This window comes from Kogia breviceps, chromosome 1, assembly GCF_026419965.1.
Source record: "Kogia breviceps isolate mKogBre1 chromosome 1, mKogBre1 haplotype 1, whole genome shotgun sequence".
NCBI lineage: Eukaryota > Metazoa > Chordata > Mammalia > Artiodactyla > Physeteridae > Kogia > Kogia breviceps.
The window spans coordinates 87,039,175-87,057,879 of NC_081310.1; the positions used below are offsets into that span (position 1 = coordinate 87,039,175).

The 18,705-nt window shown below is 47.6% G+C and overlaps 1 protein-coding gene across 8 annotated transcripts; it reads left to right on the plus strand.

The window, feature by feature from the left end:
• The first annotated feature begins 9,240 nt into the window (after positions 1-9,240).
• Positions 9,241-14,369, plus strand: HAPLN2 (hyaluronan and proteoglycan link protein 2). Of its 8 annotated transcripts, XM_067038427.1 has the most exons (10): positions 9,269-9,391; positions 9,570-9,614; positions 9,953-10,011; positions 10,208-10,358; positions 11,290-11,434; positions 12,054-12,165; positions 12,371-12,724; positions 12,898-13,014; positions 13,158-13,340; positions 13,747-14,369. In XM_067038427.1, exons 6-10 carry the CDS (start codon positions 12,078-12,080, stop codon positions 14,025-14,027), a joined length of 1,023 nt encoding a protein of 340 aa, XP_066894528.1. In that variant the 5' UTR covers positions 9,269-9,391; positions 9,570-9,614; positions 9,953-10,011; positions 10,208-10,358; positions 11,290-11,434; positions 12,054-12,077; the 3' UTR covers positions 14,028-14,369. The 8 variants fall into 8 exon arrangements, with proteins under 8 accessions (XP_066894521.1, XP_066894504.1, XP_058915713.1 ...); XM_067038431.1 differs by lacking the exon at positions 11,290-11,434 and having other exon boundaries at positions 9,262-9,391; XM_067038403.1 differs by lacking the exons at positions 10,208-10,358; positions 11,290-11,434 and having other exon boundaries at positions 9,243-9,391; positions 9,950-10,011.
• Positions 14,370-18,705: the final 4,336 nt, after the last annotated feature.

Genomic DNA, 18,705 nt, shown 5'->3' on the forward strand with positions numbered 1-18,705 from the left:
TAATGTTATTTTTCTTTCTGCTGGAAAAAAAAGGTGCACCTATGTGTCTTAGGGTTTTTTCTTAGACTGATATTATTTCTTAATCCTCAGGCCTAGGCAGTTTGTAATTTTCCTACTTCATTAACCATTTAAGTTCAAAACAACAAAAATATTACAATCCCTTGTGCAGAGTGCTTTGCTATTTAAACATAGTGGGTTTTGGGGACTTCCCTGGTGGTCCAATGGCTAAGGCTCCGTGCTCCCAATGCAGGGGGTCCAAGTTCGACCCCTGGTCAGGGAACTAGATCCCACATGTACGCCGCAACTGAGAAGTCAGTATGCTGACAACAAAGATCCCGCGTGCCACAAATAAGACCCGGAGCAGCCTAAATAAATAAATAAATATGACTCAAAAAAAATTAAAATAGTGGGTTTTATGGTTCACAGTTTAAAATATCATTTTCACAAACATCATCTTATTTGATTCTCAGCCTAATCCCCAATTATATATAATCTTCCCTATTTGTAGGTAAGTAACCTGAGGGCCAGTCAGCACAGAAAACAGAAATGAAATGGTCTCAGCCACAGACAGCTGTTCTTTGATGCAATCTGGTGTGGGTTTCTACTTAACAAACATTTATTTCTCTTTGAAGCATCATTGCCATATGCCCCTTGGTACCACGCTTCTCTCCAATTTGGATCAAGACCTGTCTCTGAGCTCTGCATCACTGTCCCTCTAGTTCTCATCTCTGTCTTTCCCTGGCCTCAGTGTCTCCTTCTGTGAAGGGGCTTGGAAACCCCAGTGTGTGTACATGCTGGTTATGGTGGTGGGGTGGTGAGAATGGATAAGGGAGGGAACTGCAAAAGGGGCCCTCTTTCCTCTGTAGTGCTTGCTGCCACTTCTAGAGTCAGCCTAGAGAAGTGAAGTTTTCAAGGCAGCAGACATTTCCACTTGGCTTGTTTTTTATATTTAAAAAAATAAAATACTTCCAGGGACTTCTCTGGTGGTCCAGTGGTTAAGAATCGGTCTTGCAACACAGGGGACACCGGTTCCACCCCTGGTGGGGGAACTAAGATACCACATGCCGCGGGGCAACTAAGCCGGGCGCCGCAACTACAGAGCCCACATGCCCCAACTACAGAGCCCACGCGCTGTGGACCCCTCGTGCCACAACTAGAGAAGCCCGAACACCGCAATGAAGAGCCTGCGCGCCACAGTGAAAGATCCCGCGTGCCACAGCTAAGACCTCATGCAGCCAATCAATCAATCAATATTTTTAAATGAAATATTTCTAGATACATCAGTATAAATGCCATGGAAAAATTTCTGAACGGGGGCAGTATGAAAGACACCAATATGAGTGGAAGTAGAGGTGGGAAAAAGGACCCTGCTGGAAAGAAAAGCAGCAGGGCATCTCACCTCATTCTTTCTCTTGGCACTGCTGCCACAAATACGAAGGAAGACGCTTTGAGATATTGGGACTCTCTCCCTCTGAACTGAAGCTTAGCTCAGCCTTGTCAAAGCGAGTCTGAAGGGCGCTCTGAGTCTGGAGGACGCCCCCAGAACTTTCAGGTCTCTGCTATAGCATTCCCATCTCTGAACATCGTCCTCAGTAAACAAGCGGTGATCCTCCAACAGTGCACAGGACTCGAGCTGTATGCGGAGCCCAGCACTCTGCAGGGCCCGTCAGCGCCGGTAACGCTGCCTTCTCGCGCCACCTGCTGGCTATCAGATGTATTGCATATTAAATCATGAAAAATATTCATACACGTAATAAATACATAAATGCCTTGAAAGTTCGGAAGGACAGAGAGCAAAATGTTAAATTTTATTTTCTCTGAGTGGTAGGATTAAGTTTCATTTAAAAAATACTTGCTGGGCTTCCCTGGTGGCTCAGTAGTTGAGAATCCACCTGCCGATGCAGGGGACACGAGTTCGTGCCCCGGTCCGGGAAGATCCCATATGCCGCGGAGCGGCTGGATCCCTGAGCCATGGCCGCTGAGCCTGTGCTCCGCAACGGGAGAGGCCACAACAGTGAGAGGCCCGCGTACCACCAAAAAAAAAAAAAAAAAAACTTGCTTATTTATTTGGTTGTGCTGGGTCTTTAGTTGCGGCTCTTGGGCTCCTTAGTTGCGGCATGCAAACTCTTAGTTGCGGCATGCATGTGGGATCTCGTTCCGGGATCAAACTCGGGCTCCCTTCATTGAGAGCGCGGAGTCTTAACCACTGAGCCACTAGGGAAGTCCTGGGATTTACATTTTTAAATGTTTTTATGTTTGTTACACTGTCTACAATTAAATGCATCATTGTGGAATCAGTTTTTAAGAAAGAAATAAAAGTTGCCCTCCAATTTTAAAATTATTATTCTATGACTCATTCTGGCTTCATTTTTACATTTAAATATTTGAGTTTCCAGGAATTTATTTAGTTTAAGGAATGAATTATGGATCATATTTTTTCCTCAAGATGACTAACTGGTTGTCCAACCTCTAGCAGTCTCCAACAATAGGCATCTAGTTAAATAAATTATGCTACAGCCACCCACTGGAATACTAAGCAGACATGGAAAAGAGTGAAGAAGCTTTATGTCATGTGCTGATAGGACTGATGTTCACAACATATTATTAGCTTTAAAAAAAAGTAGGGAGCAGTTTGTATATGATCCCAATTAGATTTTAAAAAAGAATATATGCATGATGTATGTTTTTTTCTTTTTCTTTTTGCAGTATGCAGGCCTCTCACTGTTGTGGCCTCTCCCGTTGCGGAGCACAGGCTCCGCGGCGATGGCTCACGGGCCCAGCCGCTCTGTGGCATGTGGGATCTTCCTGGACCGGGGCACGAACCCGTGTCCCTTAGCATCAACAGGCGGACTCTCAACCACTGCGCCACCAGGGAAGCCCCCACTGTAGATTCTTAACACCTTTATGGGCAGGTACAGAAGAAGCTTAACAATGGTTTAATTGTTCCAGGAGGAAGGAAGAAGGAAGGAAGAAAGGAGAGAAGGATTTTACTTTTCGTTTTATCCCTTTGTTAGTGGTTTAATTCTTTTTCATTATGTTCATGTATTAATTTTGTTATGTTTTGTGATAAATAAAACTAAGTGGGACATTGATTTGTACGTGTTTATGGTTTTTAAAAATTACGTGATCCCTTAGGATCAATCAGTCAGTATCTGTGTTTTGATTGATTCTGTTCCCTTTGACACTTCTTCCCCTCACCAACAGTAAGGGCTAAAATATATTGAGTTCATTCTATGAGTCAGGCACAGTTCTCATTGATGTCATTATCCTTATTTTCAGAGGAAAACAATGAAGTAAAGAGAAGGTTGCCTAATGTTATCCAGTTAGTAGGTTGCCTGAGATTTATCTCCAGACACTCAAATTCCAGAGCCTGTGGAACTTAACCATTATGCCCTGCCCTTTGGTTAAGCTTGCAGAAATTAAAGAAAGAAAGAAAACGTCAATTTTATTTATTCAGTAAACATTTTCTGAATGCTAGTATATGCTAGGTGAGAAAACAAATTGTTTCTTGGGAGGCTTCCTGGAGGAAGAACAATGGATGCATTTTAAAGTCTCTGATGTAGCTAATGAAATTGATTTGCTGTAACAGTGGTGGCCCATTGGAGCAGCAGCCTTCATAGCCTTAACTACAAGAAGGCACTGTAGAGGACTCTTGCTGAGAATGGCCACTTCCTCCTAGTGCCATTGCTGGTCCTCTGCAGGCTGGAGATACGAAGTATCCTCCCCTCAAGGAGGTTCAGTCTCTTAGGGCACTCATGTGTTAGTTCTACAAGTGGATCTGCTATTCCAGGGAAACAGAAAGCACTAGGATGTTGCTTTCAATATAGGGAAGTTGAGAAGTGGAAAAACAATTCTCAAAGTTATTTTTTAACTCACGTCAAAGATTTATTTAACTCATTAATGTCAGAACTAGGAAGAAGACAAAAGAGCTGCTTTGAAGAGCATTTGAGAAACAGGGATTTATATAGTCAGTAAAAAAAGGAATGCCGAAATAAGATTGCTAATTTAGATATGATTGGTCAAGTTTCCAGGACAATAAGACCAAAACACCTTTGTGGTTAACTTCTCTGTTGGGCAATAAAACCCTATCATTCTTATCAACTTCTGCAAGTTAACCACTAACCATACAGGCTGTAAATGTTTCATCTTTTTTTGGTTGTAGACTATTTATCAAATATACTATAACAACAAAGTTACATTCTCCAGGGGAGTCAGTTGAGTGTCAAGCAAGCTTTAAGACAATGCTCTAGAGCGACACCAAACCAAACCAAACCAAACAACCCACCCCCCAAAGCCAAACGCCCAACAACCAACAAAAAAAGCAATTCTCATTTTACCTTTTCTAAGTTTGGAGGAATTATTCTTCCACAGAAGGGAAGAACTCATCTAGCTTTGGAGATGAGCTCCCTGGGTTACTCACTAACAATTAACTAACTTTCTCTAGACATCAGTTTCTTTGTCCATAAAATGGGAATGTTAATACTGTGAGAGTATTTATGTTTCCCATGTGAGAGAATGTAGAGCTATAAGTTAGGGCTCACTTTTTAAAATTATTCACATTCTGGCCTGAGAATGGTTGATTAATACTTGCAAATCTTCTTGCTTCTGGGCTTAAGTTTGACTAACGTGAGACTGGGAGTGAGAGTCTATACAAAGTAAAGTCAGATCCAACTTAGACTGCCTTGAACGAGAACAGAGCAGGGATTTGAGAGAGCAAGGCTTGAGGCCTGCGAGTGTGAGAAGGGCTGATAAAATGAGGACTCGGGAATCTCAAGGTATTTGCAGAGGTAGATGAACAAAAACACAATTTTATTTTTTAAAATTGATTTTATTGAAGTATAGTTGATTTGTCGTGCTGTGTTAGTTTCTGCTGTACAGCAAAGTGATTCAGTTATACATATATATACATTCTTTTTCATATTTTTATACGGTTTATCACAGGATATTGAATATAGTTCCCTGTGCTATACAGTAGAACCTTGCTGCTTATCCATCCCATATATAATAGTTTGCATCTGCTAATCCTAAACTCCCAATCCTTCTCTCCCCAACCATCCTCTACCTTGGCAATCACAAGTCTGTTTTCTATGTCTGTTGAGTCTGTTTCTGTTTCAGAGATAAGTTCATTTGTGTCATGTTTTAGATTCCACATATAAGTGATATCATATGGTATTTGTCTTTCTCTGTCTGACTTACTTCACTTAGTATGATAATCTCTAGGTCTACCCATGTTGCTGAAAATGGCATTATTTCATTCTTTTTTTTTTTTGGTACGCGGGCCTCTCACTGTTGCGGCCTCTCCCGTTGCAGAGCACAGGCTCCAGACACACGGGCTCAGTGGCCATGGCTCACAGGCCTAGCTGCTCTGCGGCATGTGGGATCTTCCCGAACCGGGGCACGAACCCGTGTCCCCTGCATTGGCAGGTGGACTCTCAACCACTGCGCCACCAGGGAAGCCCCTATTTCATTCTTTTTTATGGCTGAGTAGTATTCCATTGTATATATATGTACCACATCTTCTTTATCCATTCATCTGGACATTTAGGTTTCTTCCATGTCTTGGCTATTGTGAATGGTGCTGTTATGAACATAGGAGTGCAGGTATCTTTTCGAATTATAGTTTCCTCCAGATATTTGCCCTGGAGTGGGATTGCTGGATCATATGGCAACTCTATTTTTAGTTTTTTGAGGAACATCCATACTGTTTTCCATAGTAGCTGCACCCCAAAAGTACAATTTAAGTGGCACACTTCAATATAGCCATGAACTGACTGTGACAAAGCAGAGACATGATTAGTAATATGTAAAATGTAATTGTTAAATCTTAGTAACCATGAAAACAACTTCTAGACATTTGTCTTTTACTGTTCTCTGCACTTTCCAACATTTTATTTTACCCTCATCTACCTCTGCAATAGGACAGGTGTTATCCCAGTAGCCTGAGCACTTCATAAGGTCAAGACCTTCCTACATTCATTTACTGCATTACTCACACAGTTCTTTACACCCTGAGGCCCTTCAGAAAAGGGGACTTCAGAAAAAGCACTACCCTGACCATACCCCTCAGCTACCACACCCTCAGGATAGAGATGGCTGAGGAACCTGAACAATTTGCCAGGTTGAGATGAGGACAACCAGATATCCCCACTGTTGTCTTTCAAGACCTTTCAGAGCCAGGAAGATGCTGTGCATAGAGGCAGCCAGATCCTCCCTCTGGACATCTTTGCTTCTAGTTTCTAGGTTCTGATCAGTACTGAAGCGGGCACTGTGGGTCCCACTTCTCAAGAGCCCCAAATCAAGGGGCTGGAGTGACAAACAGGGAACTGAGTTCTGTCAGGACTCCTGGGCTGGGGGGGGCAGCTTGAGATGGGGCATGGTCAGGGCTCCACATGGCATCTTAGGCATGGTGGTGATATCCTCCTGTTCTCCACAGAGATGGAAATAGAGTAAGATGGAAATACTGAGAGGGACACCCTCACTGTTTAGAAAGAGACCCCAACCCCATGAGGGGCCCCCACTGTTCTTGGAGGGTGTGGCTAATTCAAGGATGTTCAAGGATGAGGGGGTCTAACCGATCTCAGCTCTTTCCCATCTCGTTCTCCCCTTCTCTAGCAGTTTTCCAATTTGAACTAATCATTTTAACAATGAACCTCATTCACAGCGTGCTTTTCACTGGGTAGAAGGCTGCTCCATCACCCTCACACCAGCCAGTCCCATTGGGCAGGTGTGGTGCCCGTTCGATAATTAGAGAGACTGAAGCTCCAGGAGGTTGGTATAGAGTCTCATAGGAAGTCAGCATCTGGCTGGGACGGGATTCCTGATTCATGGTCCAGTGTTCTTCCCATTAGCCCATGTGGCCTCATGCACCTTCCAGACTGGCAGCCCACCCCCACCCAAGGGCATGGGCCACATCTTCCCCTTCCTTCCCACCCTTGACTCTTGTCTACAGGACAAAGGCTGTTCAGGGTACAGTGAGGCATCCTGAGCGGAAAACATGTCTTTCCACAAGGCTGACTCCCCCAGGCTCACCCCACACATGGTCCTGCAGTGCAGCCAGGATGCAGCCCCACAAAAGGCCTGAGCCTGGGTTAGAAGAAAGAGGAGGCCTGGGGGCTCCCAGGGAGGAGGAGAAAGGTGAGACCCAGCAGAGGAGGAGCGAGACACGGCCCGGAGGGTGTCTGCTGGAGACTGCAGTGGGACTCTGCAGCGGCCAGGCAGCTGGGTGTGAATGCAAATTTCACTGGAAGGAGAGGGAAGCCCCCCCACCCCCACCCCCACCCCCACCCCGGCACACCTGGCCCTTCCCTGCTATGCACCCTAAAGTACCATTTTGCCAACTTTTCCAGTCCTTCATGCAACAGTCCCATAGTAAACTGGGCCCATGCTTGCCGTCACCAAAGATCCAGACAATTAGTCTGCTGAATGTGCCTGGAGGGTGGAGGCTGAGTCTGTGGTGTCAGGGAAAGAGGTGTCAGGACTCCATGCTCCTCCTAGATGATTCCATCTCACCCTGGTTGGTAGGCAGCAGGAGTGCCAAAGGCCTCTCCTCAGAAGATGCCAGAAAAGATGCCAACTCAAGCTTGAGCAGTCTTACCTCATTCCTGTCTCGTGGTGTCTTCGGGAAGAACTGAGAATGAACGTGACCTGAGCAGACTAAACAGTTTGGTTATTCACGCTATATTTATTCTTGGTCTGTTCCTTTCTCATTCCATCCTCAAGGGGATCTCTTTGCATCTATCGCATAGTTCCAGGCCTTCCTCCCTGCCAAACTCAGCCTTTTACGGACTTATACACCAGAGACTTCCGAACCGCAACTCAGAAGTGGTCTGGGGAGAAAGGAGCAGCGAGGGGTGAGCCTGGGAATCAGGGTGCGACCGGTCAGGCCATGGAGGCTTTATAGGCTCCGCCTCCGCGTAAGGCTGTTTGTTTGTATTGGGCGGAAGCCAATCAGATGCGCGGGATCAGGGTGTCCTGGCAGAGGAGACAGGCGGCTATTTGTCTGTTCTCGTTTGTCCTTCTCTCTGGGAGGAAGAGGGAAGGGTTTCGGAAAGGATGGAGCGGACAGGAAAAGACTGTCAATCCAATCCTTAAAGAGCACCGTCGGGGTGGGCTCCATGCTGTCAAATATGACCCCAGTGAAGACCCTGCAGCCCCGGGGCTGACTTGGAGGTTCGAGGAGAGGAGTGGAAGAGGAATTAGCCGGAAAAGCAGAACGTTCTAGGCTTGACTCAACAACTGCATTCTGTGTGGTCTTGGACAAGTCACTTTCCCTTCCCTCTGGTAAATGAGGAAGCTAAGGATCCGGAAAGTGCAGGATTTAGTAACGTGAAGCCACTGATGTCAGGTTGCAGAGAGAAAAGAAGGGCAAGAGGCGATTTGAAGCTCGAAACATCTCTAAATGGCTATTTACGGAGGGAGTGCTCCCTGTGCATTGACAGCCAACAAAAAAGAAATGCGCTTCTTCTGGGTGTTGGAAACGTTCTATATCTTAATCTGGGGCTGGGTAGTTACAGGGTGTGTACTCATGTCAAAATTTATTGAGCTGTACCCTTAGGATCTGTACTTTGTTGTATGTAAATTCTATGTCAATAGAAAGGTTTAAAAAATGAGCTTAAACTCCAGTAGGAGTTTAGACTTCCCAAAGAACTTCCTAATAAGAGGGATTTTAGAGAAGTGAATCTTCACTCGGGGAGGTTAAGGAGCTTCCTTCTCTTGAGAACTTTAAGATTATCCATCTGCTGAAGGAGGCAATGGGGAACTAGGGAACAAATAAGATGCCCTCTCTCAGAGAGCTTTCCAAAATCCTTCCATCCTCAGAAATTCCCATGTCCTTCCCAGAGACAGCAAAATCCTCTGGGCTATCTAATTTCCATCTCTCTTATCGCAGTGCTGACTGCTCACTGTCTCTCCGTGGACTTCAGCCATTTGCCCGGCCTTACACAAAATCTCTTTAGAGCCGTGAGGCTTGAATATTGAGGGGGAACCTCATTTCAACCTTCTCACAAAACTTCTCTCTCCCTCTCCCCATTTTCTCCTCCTTGGGGATGTCATTTCCTGTTCTGAGCCCGCCTCCAGCCAGGCCCTTTTTCCGGTGGCCTGTGCCAGCCGGTCCTGCATCCCACATCCCCAGCTGTTGACATTTCGTTGCCATTACCCACAGGATAAAGAAAGGGCCCCTGTTATTCAACAATAGGGGAAAAGAAGGAGACAATGGGAAATTGTGCTTCCGATGGGGTGGGGACAGAGAAGGAAAGGACAGACAGATGACAGACAGGGGAGCTGGACAGAAGGGGTCAGGTTTTTTGAAGCAACTGGAGGTCCTGGAAGTCTGATTCCCACCTTGAGAGCCTCTTGCCATAGGCAATGCGCACCCAGGCACCGGAGGGCAGAGGTGAGGTCTTTGTTGGGGGAGGTGGAGTGGTGCTGCACAGAGTAGGCCCGTATGGGAAAGTGGAGGCAGCTGGAACTTGACACTTACGGATCTTTGAGCCTCATTTGTAGTTCACTCCATGCCCATCAGTCCAACATCCTTATACCCACCCATTAATCCATCCTTTCTCTGGTCTAAGAGCATCTAGAAGAAAGGAGGCACCCCATTCTCCACAATATTCCAGGTAATTATTCCTGGGTTGCTTCCTTTACTCCATGCCTCTTCATGGGTTCCCATGCCTCTTCCTAAGCTGTGTCTTCCCCTGGGCCCAGGACAGTGAGTGCCACAGACACAGTGCCCGGCCACAGAGCTGGACCCTAGTCACTTAGCCTGGCTTAGTGGAGTGATGAGTGGGGGAGTTTTTGGTACCTTGACTTCTTTGAACTCAGGGCAGAAGCCTTTCCTCAAAGGTGTGAAAGGAGAGACCACGATGATCAGGGGCCCAAGTTCTGGGACTCTTAGATGCTTGGACCTCCCAGTGGCCCAGGCAACTCCTTCACCTGGAACCTTTTCCTCCAGCAGGACAAAAAGCTGCCAGTCACTGCTCCCTCCATCTCTGTGAAGAGGCCCACTTCTAACAGGTCAGTGTCAAAATATCTTACACAGTACTGTTGATCAGAATGTTCATAAAATAATTATCAGTGAAATAATTTTATTCTATACCTAAAAGTGTCCCATAAAAATTATGAATATTTCTCTTACATAAAACTTTATAAGTGGAAAAAAAAGGTGGGGGGAGGCACTAGAGCTGTTGGCTGCTCTCTCATTCTCTGTAAGGTGTATGAAGAAGATATGTGTGCACCTGCTTTGAGAAACAGAAAGACAGATCAGTGACTAAGAGCTTTGAACCTCATGTCAAGTCTGGATTCAAGTCCCAGCAAACCCCTCCTCTTCTTAGCTGTGTGACCTCACTCAAGTATCTTGACATGTGAGCACCTTTGAGCATATATAAATGCGATCCATAGTTGTTCCTACCTCATAGGATTGCTAAGGGGAGTAAATACAAAAGTGTACATGTAAAGTACCTAGAGCAGTTTCAGGCACGTTAAACTTTAAACATGTTGGTGCTGGCTGTCGTTACTATGGGTCCCTCAATCGGTCTCAGTTCTCACTATCGCTGTGCTTACCAGGTTCTCCTGTACAGGAGATGTGTTCTCTCGCTCAGGTCCCTGTCCCAGATGTTTTCCTTTTTAACCATTGGGAAGTCCTTTCTGCACCTAAACCCTGTCTCTTCTGCATGCTCAGCTCTGGCCTTCATCTGCAAGAAGACGGAGTCCAGCTCCTTAGCTTTCCAACTCCTCCTCAGTCTTTCCTTTCTCTTGCTATGTCCCTGCTCTTCTTCCCAGAAGTCCTTAATGTGAGCTCATTCATTAACACACATATTTATTTAGCACCTACTGTGTGCCAGAAACTATGCCGGGAGCTGCAGATAACAACTAACATATACATAGCCCTTACTAGATATTAGGACCTATTTAAGCATTTTACATATATCCTTCTAATCCTCACAACTGCTCAGTGAGGTATTTGTGCTACTATTCACCACATTTTACTGATGAGGACATTGAGGCAGAGAGAGGTTAAGCAACTTGTTCAAAGTCATGCGATTAGGAAGTGGAGGAATCAGATCTCAAAAAGGAATAAAACTAGGTTAAGGGGTCTTTAGTCTAATTTTTTAAAAAATGGCCAAGGTGATAAAGAATAAAGAATAGAATAAAGAAGGGGGGAAAATCAACTACTGAAATAGACAATTGTGTTTGAAATCATTTTTAACAGCCTTGTAATTTTATACTTTATAACTTTATAATTACTGGAAAGCTCACTGACATAGTCTACATATGCATATGTATTACTTTCAGATCCATACTGCTAAATTAGCTGCTAATAGAAATACTTCTAAGAAAAAAAGTCCCCAGTCCAAGGCAGTAGGGAAACCAGAGGAGTAAATCACAGTGCACTACAGCGTGATGAAGTGGAGGGGAGAGGAAAGGTTTCCCAGAGGAGGTGAGGCCCAAACTGATTGCCTGTAAGAAGAAGGTGAGGGTGAACTTGGACTGTGTTGGAACCAGAACATGTCTGGAGCACAATGCAGAGGGCACAGGTGGTGAGGGGTAGGGAAGGGGGGCAATGTTGGAGGTGCTAGGAGAGGCTGGATCACAGAGAGTCTTGGAAGTTGGGTTCGGACACTGGATTTGATCCTCACAGCAATGGGGAGTCACTGTTTTAAGCAGGAGAGTGACGGGACCATATTTACTCTGGCTTCAGATGAGGAATGGGTATTGGGAGAGGACAGAGACCACAGCTAGCAATCCAGAAGGCAAGACTTGGGAAGTACAACTTGGGCTGAGAATGGATAGGTAGAGGAGGTGCTAAATTAGGACCTGCTGACTGAAGGGATGTGAGAGAGGAGGAGGGATGGGCTCAGGAGGCCTGGCAGGGAGTGGAGTTAGTTACTGTCCCAGCCCCATTACCTTCCTTTTGCTAACAACTTCAACCCCTTTTTCTGCCCTCATGGCTTCCAGCTGGACAGTCCCCTCTCAGGGATCCCTGATGGGAGATCTACCCTGTTCCCTCCACCCCATTCCCTTAGTCCTAAGGAATGCCCACCCTTTGTGCCCTGCAGACTGTGCTGGACTGACTCCCCATCATGCAAGGCAGGATCAGTCTCCCCACTCTCTGCCACTTCCTTCTCCCTTGGGCCTTCACTACCTTCCACAGAGCCCTGGGGGACTCAGGTAAGACCTTAGCTCTGCCCAAAATCTGGGGAACAGTGGTGGGGAAAGTGGAGAGGGCAGCTGTTGGAGATACTCTGGGGCTGAGAGTCATTGCTGAGTGAGCAATGGAGGAGAGGGTTGGGGGAGCCTGGGGTACGGGGAGCTGGGTAGGCACTTGGGGCATTGAGGGTCGGGGGTTCCTGCCACTGTGGCCCCCTCTGCTCAGCACCCCACCCTGGCCCCCACTACCTCCTGCCCCCCATCCACGAGGTCATTCACTCTCGTCGTGGGGCCACGACCACGCTGCCCTGCGTCCTGGGTGCCCCGCCTCCCAGCTACAAGGTGCGCTGGAGCAAAGTGGAGCCGGGGGAACTCCAGGAGACGCCCATCCTCATCACCAACGGACTGCACGCCCGGGGCTACGGGTCCCTGGGGGGGCGTGCCAGGATGCGAAGGGGGCATCGGCTAGATGCCTCCCTGGTCATCGCGGGCGTGCGCCTGGAGGACGAGGGCCGGTATCGCTGTGAGCTCATCAATGGCATCGAGGACGAAAGTGTGGCGCTGACCCTTCGCCTGGAGGGTGAGGCCCTTCGGTTATGACCCGCTCCTCTCCAGGGGTGGTTCGGCTGTCTCATCTCAGGCCTCCCAGGGCTCCTCCCCAGCCTCTCCCCCGCCTGCTCCCGGGGTCCCCCTAGCCATTTTTCCTGGGCTGCACCGCCCCTCCTTCCCCCTCTCCTTCTGCCACCCCCCCAGGTGTGGTGTTCCCGTACCAGCCCAGCCGGGGCAGGTACCAGTTCAATTACTACGAAGCGAAGCAGGCGTGCGAGGAGCAAGACGGACGCCTGGCCACCTACTCCCAGCTGTACCAGGGTGAGCGGCCGAACCCGGGCACCGCCCAGGCGCCCTCCGGGCTGTCACGTGGACCCCAGTGGAGGCGAACTCCGGGTCTGCTCCCGCCTGTGACACCTCTAATCGCCCGACACTGCCCCCACGCCCCCGCCATCTCCCCCCAGCGTGGACCGAGGGTCTGGACTGGTGTAACGCGGGCTGGCTGCTCGAGGGTTCCGTGCGCTACCCTGTGCTCACGGCGCGCGCTCCGTGCGGTGGCCCAGGTCGGCCCGGGATCCGCAGCTATGGGCCCCGAGACCGGAAGCGCGACCGCTACGACGCCTTCTGCTTTACCTCTGAGCTGTCAGGTAAGGGGGCGGGGCGAGCCAGCCTCAGCACCGGAGGGGGCGGGGCCTGACCGGCTGCGAAGGAGGAGGATTCAGCCTGTGAATGCGGCGGGGCGGGGAGAGCGGGGCCAGGACCCGGACCTGAAGGATGGGGCGGGGAAGGTAGAAGGCAAGTGGTTTGAGATCCCGGGCCAGCTCCATGGTCTCTTGAAGACCTCGCCCCTCCGTCACTCCTCCCACCCAGGATCCAGCCTGTCTCCCGCAACCTCACCCGCACCCCCAGTCTCGTTACTCCCACTCCTCCTACCCAAGCTCGGACCCACCCGACCACACCTGCCCCCTCGCCTCTGTTCCCTGGGAATCTGAATCCCGCTGCGCCCCGGCTGGCCTTTCTCTGGATCAGTCGGTGACCCGCTTCGGTCCCCAGGCCAGGTGTTCTTCGTGCCGGGCCGGCTGACGCTGTCTGAAGCCCACGCGGCGTGCCGGCGGCGCGGGGCCATGGTGGCCAAGGTCGGGCACCTCTATGCAGCCTGGAAGTTCTCCGGGCTGGACCAATGCGACGGCGGCTGGCTGGCGGATGGCAGCGTGCGCTTCCCCATCACCACGCCTCGGCCGCGCTGCGGGGGCCTCCCGGATCCCGGAGTGCGCAGCTTCGGCTTCCCCAGACCCCAGCAGGCGGCCTACGGGACCTACTGCTACTCCGAATAGGGGCCCACAGCGTCCCCTCCAGCGCGCGCGACAAAGCCTGGGAGTCGCGTCAGGGGTCTCTCGCCCCCCTTTTCCCGCGAGCTTCCCCTTCCATCAGACGAGGAGAAGTCCTTCCTGGCCCGCCTTCTCGGCCGAGGGCTGCAGGCCGAGGATCCCGGCTGGCCCGGCGTCGGGGAGGGGAAGTGGTGGCGCACCCGGTGGCGGTACGCAGCTACGACCCTCGGACTCGCGGCGATTCGCGCGCCCCGGCAGACGAGGCAGCCACTGCTAGGTGACGGAAGGGGCGTCCAGGGGGCATTAACTGACTTCCATATACAGCAATAAAATAACCCGAGGACTTTTTGTGTTGGGTGAAGCTGTAAGCGCGGCGGCGAGGCGTGGGGGGATGAGGGGGCTGACCTTGGACCCAGCGTGCGGACAGCGCGCCTAGGAAGACAGAGTAAGAGCAGAGGTTACTGCCCCTGAGGGGTGAACCTGCAAGAGAGTAGGGATTGCGAGGAGAGGGCACCAAAAGGCCGGAAGAGAGTTGGATTCACCGTGGACGGCCTGGCCACGGATAGGAGCAAATGAATCCAGGGTGGTGTTGTACCAGGAACCACGCGGGGGCACCACACACTCACTTAAGATTACTCTAGTTCAAATCTGCCAGGAGCGCTCCAACCCCCCAGGCCTAGCCCCTGGGCACCACGGAATAAATACAAGGTGGACCTGAACATATTACAAAATGTGTTTGTATCCTGCCAGTCTCCCAGAAGGGTTTACATGATTGCTATTAAAGGAGGAAAGTCATTCCGCTGTTAACAGCTGATGGGAAACTAAGCCCTCAGAAGGAGGAGGACACAATAAGGTCCTCGCAGGGCTGATACTGCAGGGTGGCTATGTGCATTGGGTTTAGCGTTCACCACCATCACGGCTGCCAGGGCAAAAGCGGCAACTGGATCAGGGACATTCTTAACACCTGGCTAAAAGAAACATACCAGTAACTCAAGAGACAAACTCCAATGTCATTAATTCATTTTCCTTAATATATATTATATTCTATACATTTTATTTGTATGTATGTTTGTTTATTACTGTTCAAGCAATCTAACTACACCACAGAAAGCCTGGGCTAGAGAATAGTCATGACTGGAGCAAAGGGTATGAACTTTCTAATGGCACTTGATACATGTTGTAAAATTGCTTTCCAAGAGGATTCTTGCAATCATTGTCGAATGATTTCATCCCATGGGACTTTATATAAGGGACAGAGGATGACTGAATGAACATCATCTTCAATAATCCTCATATAGCAAATGAAATATTTGTGCCAGTTCTTAAGCTTTGGTTTTTGCATCTTGGTCATGGGATAATAAGATCTGCCTCCCGAGTTTGCTGTAACAGTAATTGAGAAAATGCATCGACTGCATAGTACATGCCTGATACACATAAGAGGCACTCAGTAAGTTGTATCTATAATAATTAATGAGTAATAATGATAGTAACAGAACAAAAATAATTATTCTTATTCAGGTTCTTACCAGGTAGCCTGTAGAATCGTTGTATGGCACTGATTAGTCAGGATAAGCTAAAGTATGCTGTGATAACAAACAACTCCCCAATCTCAGTGGCTTAAAACATAAAGGTTTATTTCTCACTCTAGCTACATGTACTTTGTGGTCAATAATGGGGCTCTTCTCATTTTAGTTATTCAGGGACCCCGGGTGACAGAGCAGCCACCATCTCATATGCCATCAATCACCATGCCAGAAGAAAAAAATAAAAAGAGCTCTGGAGGGTCTTATACAAGCAGTTAATAGCTACAGGCCCTGGGGACACCTGTCTTGTCCACAACTCAATTCTCCAAAACTAAACACATGGCCCCACTCAACCAGAAGGGGGCAGCAAAGAGCAATCTTACTTTGGCCTAGAAGTAGAATCGAAACTATTTGGTGAGCAGCACCAGCACAAATGTTGACCACAAACAGCAAGGAGGGCAGTCTAAATTCTGGGACATATTGGACATATTGGTAGTCACCCACTCCCTCTATCTTCTGGGTTTTCTAATGTTTGATTCTCTTAATGTTTGATTCTCTTCCATTTGTCTTAGGCAGGTGCTATGGGGTGAATGTTTGTGTCCCCCCCACTCCTATTATGGAGTCAGAACCCCAGGAAGCCAAGATCTAAGGCCTTGCAGCTCAGCCCATAGGAAGATGACTTGTCTTCAGTATAATGCCTTCAGCATTTGTCAAGAGACCATGTGAGAAACGGTCATGGGAGGAGCTTTTCATTTGCTGCAAAGCTTTGTGTCTTTTTTTTTTTTTTTTTGCGGTACGCGGGCGTCTCATTGCTGTGGCCTCTCCTATTGCGGAGCACAAGCTCCGGACGCGCAGTCTCAGCGGCCATGGCTCACAGGCCCAGCCACTCCGAGGCATGTGGGATCTTCCTGGACCGGGGCACGAACCCGTGTCCCCTGCATCGGCAGGCGGACTCTCAACCACTGCGCCACCAGGGAAGCCCAAAGCTTTGTTTCTTTGCCCATAGAAACATATGACCACAAATTCTTACAACTACTCTTCATATTGCTCTTCATATTGCTATTACTATTATTTTTTCGTTATAGGTAATTTAAAAGGTACACAAAAATAGAGAGAACAGAATAACAAATAACTCCATCCTCCAGCTTGATGATTTCAAAATTATCCTTGTTTCTTGAATCCTCTCATTTGTGTTTGTTTTTTGCTGGAGTATTTTAAAACAAACCTCAAAGAGCCTATCATTTCACCTGTAAATATTCAGTATGTATTTCTAATATATAGTGACTTAAAAATAACCATAATTCTGGGAATTCCCTGGCAGTCTAGTGGTTAGGACTCCATGCTCTCTCTGCCAAGGACCCACGTTCAATCCCTGGATGGGGAACTAAGATACCACAAGCCACCCAATGTGGCAAAAAAAAAATATTTTTTTAAATAAACAAGCATAATTTACTATAACACTCCAACAAAATTAATGTTATCTAACATTTAGTTCATGATCAATTTCTCCTGAATGTCTAAAAATATAACTTTATAATAAGTTTATTTGCTCAAACCAGGATCCAGCTAAGGTCTACACATTGCATTTGATTAGTTGTTTTGGGTTAATTTAAGTATCTTTTTTTTTTTTTTTTTGGCTGCATTGGGTCTTTGTTGCTGCGCATAGGCTTTCTTCGAGTTGTGGCGAGCGGGGGCTGCTCTTCATTGTGGCGCACGGGCGTCTCATTGTGGTGGCTTCTCTTGTTGTGGAGCAGGGGCTCTAGGTGCGTGGGCTTCAGTAGTTGCAGCGCGTGGGCTCGGTAGTTCTGGCTTGCGAGCTCTAGAGCCCACACTCAGTAGTTGTGGCGCACGGGCTTAGTTGCTCCGCAGAATGTGGGATCTTCCCAGACCAGGGCTCGAACCCGTGTCACCTGCATTGGCAGGCAGACTCTTAACCATGACGCCACCAGGGAAGCCCCTTTAAGTAACTTTTAAGCCATAATACTTCCTCCTTCATTTTATCTATGCCATCTTGTTTGTTTATGTAACTGGGTCTTTTTCCTATCAGGTTTCCCACAGTCTTCAAAGTATCTTTGAAGTATCTTCAAAGTGTCATTTAATATATTCCTCCATCCCCTGTAATTATATTTACAAGTTTGATTAAATTAACATTCACTTTTTTTCCCCCAGGAGTATTTAATAAGTGATACTGTATACTTCCTCCTTCATCACATCAGGAGGCACATGGTGCCTGATTATTGGGCTAAAATAGTGATGCTAAGATTGATCAGTGAATTCAAGTAGTGTAAGTCTGATCCACTCATTATAAAGTTCTTCACTGTATTAGTTTCCTATGGCTGCTGTAACAAACTGCCACAAACTTGGTGGCTTAAGACAACAAGAAATGTATTTTTTTACAGCTCTGGAGGCCAGAAGTCCAAACTCAAGGTGTCGGCAGTGTCACACTCCCTCTGGAGACTCCGAGGAGAATTGTTTCTTGCCTCTTATAACTTCTGGTGGCTGGTGGTGTTCTTGGGCTCCTTTGGCTGCATCACTGCAATCTCCACCTCCTCCTTTTCATGTGCCTGTGTCTTTTCTTCCGTCTATCATAAGGACACTTGTCACTGGGTTTGCCTCACCTGGCTAATCCAGGATGATCTCATCTCAAAACCATTAACTGAATTCCAGGAATGAATTCATGTAGTAAATGACATCCACAAAGACCCTTTTCCAAGCAAGTTAACATTTGCAGATTTCAGGGATTAGGACGTGGATATATCTGTGGCCAACTGTCAACTCACTACACTCATCAACTTTTTAATCTAATGGCTACTGATGATCACTGTCTAGATCCATTATTTCATTGGACGTGCGAAATGGAGATGTTCTAATTTTGTCATTTCTCCTTCATTTATTAGGAGATGAATTATCTGTGAGGAAAAATTTCTCTTTATCCACTAATTTGTTACCCTGACATATAACCCATTTGGGAAGGTAGGATTAATGTTTGATTCTCTTCCATTTGTCTTAGATAGGTGCTATGGAGTGAATGTTTGTGTCCCCCCACTCCTCAAAATTCATATGTTAAAACCTTAATCCCTAATGTGCTGGTATTTGGAGTTGGGGTCTTTGGGAGGTAATGAGGTCACAAGGGTGGAGCCCTCATTATGAGATTAGTGCCC